Raw genomic sequence first — 11,448 nt, 5'->3', positions numbered from 1 at the left:
ACTACAACTAAGTGTACCAAAAATATCTGACGTACACCTTTAATCAGTCCACGTGTATAAATCTACCATCAAAGGATCGGTAGACTTAGTCCCAACTTCCAATGTTTTTTTTTTCTAATGGCATTAGCCGTAATTACGTTTTTTCCCAACACTAGTTTCAGGGGTAGTATAGGTACAATGGGTTAGTCTAGTAATAACAAACAATTGTATGTTACTTTTGTAATAAGGAAGCTTTTATGCAATATTCTAGTAACTCACCCTTTTTTTTTTTGACAACTTATTGATTCATAAGATGTTCACAAAATTAAATGTTTCTTTCACCAAATTTTTTTGCAACTTTTTAAAATTAGTCTTACTACGAGATCCATTAAACGTTCTAATAAATCTACATCATATGTGTAATATTTCAAACCTGATTACGTAATACGAGTTTTTCTTCACTTGACTTTACTCGTCTAGAATTTGATGTCATTTAATATTATCCATTGAAATAATGTCATGTCTGAGATATAGTTAATTTATTTTAACAAATAAAATGATGGATCGAGAATGATACATGGTACATGAATTATCCATTGAAATATCATATAATTTTAACATATGATATAAAAATACAACATATGTTTATAGAAATATTATTTACCACTTTATTAACTTTCCAATTATAAAAGTTGATATTAATTAATATACTTACTTTATTATAAATTATTTTTTTCGTTGTATAGAATTAATCTATTGAAGAAATTTTAAATAAATTCGAAAATATGTTTTGTGAAGATATATTTTTTAAAGATATATATGTATACATACATTAAAAAGATGTTGTAAATTTAATTTGGTAATTGAGATAATATATCTAATTTTATAGACATTTCAATTCTTAATATTGATTTTGTTTCCTAATACCAACAACAGGCGTTATAATATTCATCAAAATTAATGTGTTTTCTGTAAATGTACTTCCCAGTTAATGTATAAGATAGAAATTATCAAACATAGAGTTCTTTACTGCATATAAGCTGAAAACTAAATCATTAACTAATATAATGATATAAATAATAGGTTGACAAAAAAATAAAAAAATAAATAATAATACAAAAGATATATATATATATATATATATAATAATTTAGCTTAATACTTTATTTTCAGAGAGCATAAAATTATTTATATGTGTACAGCTTGTAATTGCATATATAAAAAACCAAAAGACTAAGAAAAATATTGCATATTATTTTTTATCAACTAATTTTACTAATTTTATTTTGTGTTTACATAAAAGTTTACTAATTTTTAGATAAAAAAGTAATTGACAAAAATGTGCAATAAACAAAGTAAAATATATGCAAAACATAAGAAAAAATATTAGACATATGTGTTTTTCTAATACAATACATCAATTATTGTAAGTTCGGCTAAGTCTTCTCTAATGGTGCGGCTATCATGTGCAGACTTTATTGTCATTTCATATTAGACTACTTAAACTATCTATAATAGTCACTTTTATCAACCGTAGAAATATTTTAATAACAGTTGAAAGGCTTAGACTATGGACAATGGAGGTGTTGAATCATTAATTCAATACATAGTTAAATTCATACAATGAGGTTGTTGAAAAATGAAAAAAAAAATCTAAGTGAATTCTTTCAATATGTTGAATAAACAAAAGACTATAGGACACACGATACATTATTTTTGGTTGTAATAGTATTTTATACTTTTAATTTCACCCTAACAATTTGACATCAAATTTTTATTTTATTATATTTTTACATCAAAATTTATTATTTTCATATTTTATAAAGAAAGACTTGTTTCATTTTATTTAAACATATAACAATATATAATAAAATAGATGAAGTAAAATGTTGAATTTTATTTTTAAAAACCATTGTAGATGATAAAAAAAGAATGTATGTTGAATTATTAGGTGGAGTAAAGAAAAAATTATGTGGAGTGAAAACAACTCATGCTGCTTCAACATCACTTGAAAAAGCTCGACGAATATTGTTTATGATCACACAAAACGTTGACAGGTATATTCATCACGCTGTTTGATTCAATGTTTGGCTCCAATTTTTTAGGTTGTATCACCTGTCCCATTCATTGTTTGGTTTTTTTGTTTTGTTTCATTTAGATTCAACCATAGTTGTCTTAATAAAAAGTGATAAGATTCAATACACGTACTAACATGTTCTTGCTTACATAAGAAGGGTCAGAGACCTTACATGGATATCCTAATAGAGTCTTACATAGTTTTAAAACATGAGACAGATCTGTTGATTACATAGTTTGAAATATATATTGATCCACGCTTATAGAGAGATACCTGCAACGTACCAACAAAAAAGAAAACAAACAAACTTATCAGCGAACTTGTCACATGATTAGGATTAGTCAAAGAAATATCAAAATAGTTACCTCAAAGTTTCATTACAAAGAAATCGGTAACCATATTAAAATGTCTACGGATCCTTATAATGCCATTGACTCCATGATGAATCCCAAATGAATCTTGGGCTCCCCAGAATGACACCCATTGCAGTCAATGCCATAGGCTATAATCAGCTCAAAGTGCCTGCTAGTCTCTTCTTTCATTGAAGCATATGGAACTTTCCCAACAATGTCACTGTAATCATCTGTGAGAATTAACCGGGCTGCAACAGGGGAAATATGCAGTTGTTTCTGGAGATTTTTTTCAAAACGTGCATCTTTACTGTAGTCATGCCTAACTACTCTTGCTGCCTTGAACCTGCCAGCACGATTCTTCTTAACCTTCTTACGCCTAGATCTTTTGTGAAATGTGAGACGGTTGTTATCTTCTAAGATAGTTCCTAAACGCGTAAGGAGGTATTTCAACTTGCCAAATTTTTTAAGAGCTTTCTTACTATCTAAATATGACCTAGGCATAACATCTAGAACTTCCTAGATCAATAATTTGAAATTAGCTGGCAGAGGTACCCCTGAAAGCTTGTAGAGGGCTTCCAATTGCCTTGTGGGTGAAATTGCCTAGCCAAGATAATTAAAAATTTAATTTGGTAATTGAGATAAGATATCTAATTTTCTAGACATTTTAATACTTAATATTGATTTTTTTTTCCTAATACCAACAACATGTGTTATAATATTCATCAAAATTAATGCTTTTCTGTAAATGTACTTCCCAATTAATGTATAAGATAGAAATTATCCAAAATAGATTTCTTTACTGCATATAAGCTGAAAGCCAAATCATTAAATAATATAACAATATTAATAATAATATAATATATATATATATTTATACATATAAATATATAGCTTAATACTTTTTTATTAGGGAGCATAAAATTATTTATATGTGTTCAGCTTGTAATTGCTTATATAAAAAACCAGACAACTAAGAAAAATATTGCATATTATTTTTTATCAACTAATTTTACTAATTTTATTTTGTGTTTACATAACATTTTACTAATTTTTAGATAAAAAAGTAATTGACAAAAATGTGCAATAAACAAAGTAAAATATATGCAAAACATAAGAAAAAATATTAGACATATGTGTTTTTCTAATACAATACATCAATTATTGTAAGTTCGGCTAAGTCTTCTCTAATGGTGCGGCTATCATGTGCAGACTTTATTGTCATTTCATATTAGACTACTTAAACTATCTATAATAGTCACTTTTATCAACCCTTGAAATATTTTAATTACAGTTGAAAGACTTAGACTATGGACAATGGAGGTGTTGAATCATTAATTCAATACATAGTTGAATTCATATAATGAGGTTGTTGAAAAATGAAAAAAAAAAAATCTAATTGAATTCTTTCAATATGTTGAATAAACAAAAGACTATAGGACACATGATACATTATTCTTGATTGTAATAGTATTTTATACTTTAAATTTCACCCTAACTATTTGACATCAAATTTTTATTTTATTATATTTTTACATCAAAATTTATCATTTTTCATACTTTATAAAGAAAGGCTTGTTTCATTTTATTTAAACATATAAAAATATATAATAAAATAGATGAAGTAAAATGTTGAATTTTATTTTTAAAAACCATTGTAGATGATAAAAAGAGAATGTATGTTGAATTATTAGGTGGAGTAAAGAAAAGATGATGTGGAGTGAAACCAACTCATACTGCTTCAACATCACTTGAAAAAGCTCGACGAATAAAGTTTATGATCACACAAAACGTTGACAGGTATATTCATCACGCTGTTTGATTCAATGTTTGGCTCCAATTTTTTAGGTTGTATCACCGGTCCCATTCATTGTTTGGTTTTTTTTTTTTGTTTCACTTAGATTCAACCATAGTTGTCTTAATAAAAAGTGATAAGATTCAATACATGCACTAACATGTTCTTGCTTAAATAAGAAGGGTCAGAGACCTTACATGGATATCCTAATAGAGTCTTACATAGTTTTAAAACATGAGAAAGATCTACTGATTACATAGTTTGAAATATATATTGATCCAACGCTTTTAGAGAGATACTTGCAACGTACCAACAAAAAAGAAAACAAACAAACTTATCTGCGAACTTGTCACATGATTAGGACTAGTCAAAGAAATATCAAAATAGTTACCTCAGAGTGTCATTACAAAGAAATCGGTAACCATATTAAAATATCTACGGATCCTTATAATCTCATTGACTCCATGATGAATCCCAAATGAATCTTGGGCTTCCCAGAATGACACCATTACAGTCAATGCCATAGGCTATAATCAGCTCAAAGTGCCTGCTAGTCTCTTCTTTCATTGAAGCATATGGAACTTTCCCAACAATGTCATTGTAATCATCTGGGCGAATTAACCGGGCTGCAACAGGGGAAATATGCAGTTGTTTCTGGAGATTTTTTTCAAAACGTGCATCTTTATTGTAGTCATGCCTAACTACTCTTGCTGCCTTGAACCTGCCAGCATGATTCTTCTTAACCTTCTTATGCCTAGATCTTTTGTGAAATGTGAGACGGTTGTTATCTTCTAAGACAGTTTCTAAACGCGTAAGGAGGTATTTCAACTTGCCAAATTTTTTAGAGTTTTCTTACTATTTAAATATGACCTAGGCATAACATCTAGAACTTCCTAGATCAATAATTTGAAATTAGCTGGCAGAGGTACCCCTGAAAGCTTGTAGAGGGCTTCCAATTGCCTTGTGGGTGCAATTGCCTAGCTAAGAAAAATAAAATTTTTATTTGGTAATTGAGATAAGATATCTAATTTTCTAGACATTTTAATAATTAATATTTATTTTTTTTCCTAATACCAACAACATGTGTTATAATATTCATTTAAATTAATGCTTTTCTGTAAATGTACTTTCCAATTATTGTATAAGATATTAATTATCCAAAATAGAGTTCTTTAATGCATATAAGCTGAAAGCCAAATCATTAAATAATATAATAATATTAATAATAATACAAAAGATATATATATATATATATATATATATATATATATATTTATATATATATATATACATATAAATATTTAGCTTAATACTTTATTATTAGGGAGCATAAAATTATTTATATGTGTTCAGCTTGTAATTGCATATATAAAAAACCAGACGACTAAGAAAAATATTGCATATTATTTTTTATCAACTAATTTTACTAATTTTATTTTGTATTTACATAAAATTTTACTAATTTTTAGATAAAAAAGTAATTGACAAAAATGTGCAACAAACAAAGTAAAATATATGCAAGACATAAGCAAAAATATTAGACGTATGTGTTTTTCTAATACAATACATCAATTGTTGTAAGTTCGGCTAAGTCTTCTCTAATGGCGCGGCTATCATGTGCAGACTTTATTGTCATTTCATATTAGACTACTTAAACTATCTATAATGATCACTTTTATCAACCGTTGAAATATTTTAATAACAGTTGAAAAGTTTAGACTATGGACAATGGAGGTGTTGAATCATTAATTCAATAGTTGAATTCATTCAATGAGGTTGTTGAAAAATGAAAAAAAAAATTAAGTGAATTCTTTCAATACGTTGAATAAACAAAAGACTAAAGGACACATGATACATTATTCTTGGTTGTTAAAGTATTTTATACTTTTAATTTCACCCTAACAATTTGACATCAAATTTTTATTTTATTATATTTTACATCAAAATTTATTATTTTCCATTATTTATAAAGAGAGACTTGTTTCATTTTATTTAACATATTAAAATATATAATAAAATAGATGGAGTAAAATGTTGAATTTTATTTTTAAAAACCATTGTAGATGATAAAAAGAGAATGTATGTTGAATTATTAGGTGGAGTAAAGAAAAGATGATGTGGAGTGTCAACAAGGAAAAAAGAAGGTGTTAAAAAAAAATCAATGTACATAATCATTGATGTTGATAAAATGAGATGGCAAATTTGGTTGTTGATAAAATTTAGCACCGTTAAAAGAAAATAATAGGTTAATTTGATATGACATTACAAATTTTGATAGACAAAATTAGTAAATTGTTGGTTGCTTACATTTTTTTTTGGGGGCAATAATGTAGAATGAGAACATGTGGATCACATTGATTGAATGTCTGAATTATTTTTGCCATCAATTATTTCAAAATAATTATATATAACTATTATGCAAAGGCAACTGAGATGCTGTTTTAGTCGTTTATCTTTTCTAGGTACAGTCTAAAACTGTTTCGGTCAACGCAACGCAACTCCAACTTTTTTTTCTTTTTTTTCGATATTGCAGTTGTCTTTCATTCATTACTTTTGTCTTCAATATTTTTTTAAAAAAAATATTGTTTTACCCTGAGGAAAATCTTGTTAACTGTACTGAAACTACGTGCATAAGAAATTCTAAGTGAATTATTTCAATATGTTAAATAAACAAAAGACTATAGGACACATGATACAATATTCTTGGTTGTTAAAGTATTTTATACTTTTCATTTCACCCTAACTATTTGACATTAAATTTTTATTTTATTATATTTTTACATCAAATTTATTATATTTCATACTTTATAAAGAGAGACTTGTTTCATTATATTTAACATATAAAAATATAAAATAAAATAGATGGGGTAAATGTTGAATTTTATTTTTTTAAACCATTGTAGATGATAAAAAGAGAATGTATGTTGAATTATTAGGTGGAGTAAATAAAAGATGATGTGGAGTGTCAACAAGTAAAAAGGAAGGTGTTGAAAAAAAAAATCAATGTATATAATCAATGATGTTGATAAAATGAGATGGCAAATTTGGTTGTTGATAAAATTCAGCACCGTTAAAAGAAAATTATAAGTCGATTTGATATGACATTACAAATTTTGATAGACCAAATTAGTAAATTGTTGGTTGCTTACATTTTCTTTTGGGCAAAAATGTAGATGAGAACATGTGAATCACATTGATTGAATGTCTGAATTATTTTTTCCATAAAATATTTCAAAATAATTATATATAACTGTTATGCAAAGGCAACTGAGATGCTGTTTTAGTCGTTTATCTTTTCTAGGTTCAATTCCAAACTGTTTCGGTCAACGCAACGCAACTCTAACTTTCTATTCTTTTTTTCGATGTTGGAGTTGTCTTTCATTCATTATTTTTGTTTTCAATATCTTAAGAAAAATAATACTATTTTACCCTGAGGGAAATCTCGTTAACTGGACTGAAACTACGTACATAAGAAATTCTAAGTGAATTCTTTCAATATGTTGAATAAAGAAAAGACTATAGGACACATGATACATTATTCTTGGTTGTTAAAGTATTTTATACTTTTAATTTTATCCTAACTATTTGACATCAAATTTTTAATTTATTATATTTTTACATCAAAATTTATTATTTTTCATACTTTATAACGAGAGACTTGTTTCATTGTATTTAACATATAAAAATATATAATAAAATAGATGGAGTAAAATGTTGAATTTTATTTTTAAAAACCATTGTAGATGATAAAAAGAGAATGTATGTTGAATTATTAGGTGGAGTAAAGAAAAGATGATGTGGAGTAAAGAAAAGATGATGTGGAGTGTCAACAAGTAAAAATGAAGGTGTTGAACAAAAATCAATGTACATAATCAATGATGTTGATAAAATGAGATGGCAAATTTGGTTGTTGATAAAATTCAGCACCGTTAAAAGAAAATTATAGGTCAATTTGATATGACATTACAAATTTTGATAGACCAAATTAGTAAATTGTTGGTTGCTTACATTTTTTTTGGGGGCAAAAATGTAGATGAGAACATGTGGATCACATTGATTGAATGTCTTACTTATTTTTTCCATCAATTATTTCAAAATAATTCTAGATAGGTATATAAATAATTTAACATCCAAATTCATTATATTCATATTCTATAAAATAGAGACTTGTTTCATTTTATTTGGACAAAAAATATTATATCATTATTTTTTAGAAAAATAAATTTAATTTTGTAAAATTAAATAAATCTTTCTTATTTTATTTTAATTTAAATCAATAATTAATTGTTGCTATTAATAATCTGTGATCATAAAAACAAAAATATAAAGAAAAAATGAAATAAAAATGGTACAATATAATGTTGCAATTTTATTTAAAAAATTATTGTAGAGGGTAAAAATTAATTGGTTGTTGAATTATGATGTGGAAGAGAGAAGATGATGTGAAATGTTAAAAAGTGTTGAATAAATTAACCATTGTACATAGTTACATGAATGTTATGTAGTTGAATAGTACTACTTGTCATGGTGGTTGACAAAAGTAAAAATCCTTGCATTTTTGTTAATGTTTTACCCAATCAAAGTATTTGTGATCCTCGTTATTAGTATGAGTGTTATGAATGAGAAAAGATGTACATATTTGTGAACATTAATATAGTTATAGTTTTCTTTTTTATAAACCTAACTAAATTCTTATCATAATGATTATATATATATGATGTGAAATGTTATTTTTGTTCTTATCAAAAGAACAAAATTTATATATAAATTCTTATTATATATAAATTTTGTTCTTTTTTAATAATTATTATCCTTATGACAATACTCGTTTGATTATGACGCTTCTATAATTTATCTTTATTTGATTTTTTTTTTCTTATATTTTCTAAGTTTTTAATAATCTCAATTCAATTTCTCTTATCTTTGTGATTTGTGTTCATTTTACATTTTATTAAACATCCATTGTTTATAAAAGAAAAAAAAACCGGTAAGGTCCAATAAAGGCCCAAAATGAAAGACGTTCGTCTCCCATCCGCCCATTCTCTGGTCGCAAGCTTTCCACGGTTCATCATCAGAATTCTGCGAATGGATAATGTAACCGTTTAGCTCTCTCTCTTCCCCCACTCTCTCTACAGTCTACACTTCCATTAAATCAATCTTACGGCCATGAGCTTGGCTTCCGTTTCCTGCTCGCCGCCACCGTGCTTCCGCTACGGAGCTTACATCTTCTCCTTTTCCTCTTCTTCTTCTTCCTCACCTCTCTGTTTGTATTTCCCGCGTGGTGACTCTACTACTTCCCTCAGGCCTCGAGTTCGCGCCTTGCGAACGGAATCTGACGGCGCTAGGATCGGTAACACGGAGTCGTACGGCTCGGACTTGCTTCGTCGGCCGCGTATTTTGTCGGGGGAAACCTCCGAAGAGGAGGAGGAGGATGATGAGAACGGCGAGGGTGATGAGTTCGTCGATTGGGAAGATAAGATACTTGAGGTTACCGTTCCTCTTGTTGGATTCGTCAGAATGATTCTTCATTCCGGGAAGTACGTCTTTTGTTTTCCCAAATTCTTACGATCAGAATCAGTAGAACACTGTTGCCACTGCGTAATCGATTGCAATACTTCATATTAGATGGGGGAATTCAACAAATTTTTGGTGTTTTTTATTGTCTAATTGAGTAGTTTACTTGCTGATATGATCGAAATGGGAGCTCAAGAGTCTCTTTGTAACTTGGGAATTGGTTCTAGTTGTTCAGAGCTCCTATGAGTTGGTATCTGTTACATAATCATGTATCGGTATCTACTTGTTACTGCGTAAGCTCTATGCATTTAGGAGGCAATCGATTACAGAAGTTTGTAGTCTAGATGGGGAATTTAACAATTGAGTGATTGTTGGTTCATATGGTCATGTATTGGTTCTTGTTCTTCTGATCTTGCATGATTAATGTCTAGAAGCATTTAGAAGTTCATAGTCTAGATGGGAATTTTAACAATTGTTTTTCTAATTGAGTGGTTATCGGTTGATATGATCATGTATTTGTATCTGTAACTACTGCGTAAGCTTTAAGCATTTAGGAGGAAATCGATTTCAGAATTTCATACTCTTGATGGGGGAATTTAACAATTGTTTATCTAGTTTAGTGTTTATTGGTTAAAGTATTGGTTCTAGTTGTTCTGAGCTTCCCCCATGAGTCATGTCTAATAGCATTTGCTTGGTTGGGTTTATGGTAGAGTTGAAAGTGATTAGCTGCTTTCAGTATGGATTAGATGTGACTTGCTGCTTTTATGTTAAAATTATCTTTTTTAATTCAATGGTAGCTCTGCCTGGCATTTGAATTGTGCAGATATGCAAACCGAGATAGGCTAAGCCCCGAGCACGAGAGAATGATTGTTGAGATGCTGCTACCTTATCACCCTGAGTTTGAGAAGAAGATCGGATGTGGGATAGACTATATCATGGTATGTAATCCTGCTTTCGAGATTTGGAATGGTTGTCCTGAAAATTTATTTAACATTGTTTCCTTTTGGACAACTTGCCATAGCTTTATATCTTCGCTTTCAGATTGTATGTCTGTACTTTTTCTATTTTTGTTTAGGCAAAGGCTGGATTAGTTGTTTAAATTACACTTTCTATATACTGGAAATAGGTCTTTTAGAACTAGCTGATTCACAGCTTTTTACTTTCTTTTTTGTTAGAATGTTCAACATAGCTTTTCATGTTTTACATGTCAAAGATAGAGATGATATCTTGATTACTTCGATTTATGGTTGCAGGTTGGGCATCACCCAGATTTTGAGAGCTCTCGATGTATGTTCATAGTTCGAAGAGATGGAGAAGTAGTTGACTTCTCGTATTGGAAATGCATAAAAGGTTTGATAAAAAAGAAGTATCCGCTGTATGCAGACAGTTTTATCCTCAGACATTTTCGCAAACGTAGGCAGAACAGATGAATGAAGCCTTGTGTAGATTCTCAAACTCAAAACGCTCATAGACTCGGATCCTCATCATCTCCCAACTCTACATCCTACAAGGTTTTGGAATGAGAAGTCAGACACAGAAGATCCCAGTCACTATTTTTCTTTGAGTTGGAATTATGAATGGAACTTTCTTGAAAATATGGTTTCTGCAGGAGATATGAGAGCATTAGAACCATCAGAAGTTTTAATATGTTCATTATCTAAAATCTTTAGCATTTATATGATGAAATCTTTTACACTGAAATTATGTGCAGAGGTAGAGAAACAGTACACTTG

The 11,448-nt window shown here is 28.6% G+C and overlaps 1 protein-coding gene across 2 annotated transcripts in view; it reads left to right on the top strand.

Moving 5' to 3' along the window:
• Positions 9,235 to 11,448, top strand: part of LOC104757995 (protein DCL, chloroplastic) — a 5,708-nt gene continuing 3,494 nt past the window's right edge. Inside the window, exons 1-3 of one of the 2 annotated variants that reach the window (XM_019239171.1) lie at positions 9,235 to 9,738; positions 10,539 to 10,653; positions 10,969 to 11,165. In XM_019239171.1, the coding sequence (XP_019094716.1) occupies positions 9,368 to 9,738; positions 10,539 to 10,653; positions 10,969 to 11,145 (663 nt within the window). In that variant the 5' untranslated portion in view covers positions 9,235 to 9,367 and the 3' untranslated portion in view covers positions 11,146 to 11,165. Of the gene's footprint in view, positions 9,739 to 10,538; positions 10,654 to 10,968; positions 11,417 to 11,448 lie in introns of those variants that run through there. The other variant, XM_010480794.2, reaches the window with a different exon arrangement.

Source organism: Camelina sativa, chromosome 17 (assembly GCF_000633955.1).
Source record: "Camelina sativa cultivar DH55 chromosome 17, Cs, whole genome shotgun sequence".
Classification (NCBI taxonomy): domain Eukaryota; kingdom Viridiplantae; phylum Streptophyta; class Magnoliopsida; order Brassicales; family Brassicaceae; genus Camelina; species Camelina sativa.
The sequence above is the reverse complement of the archived record's forward strand: the minus strand, read 5'-3'. Positions and strand labels throughout refer to the sequence as shown.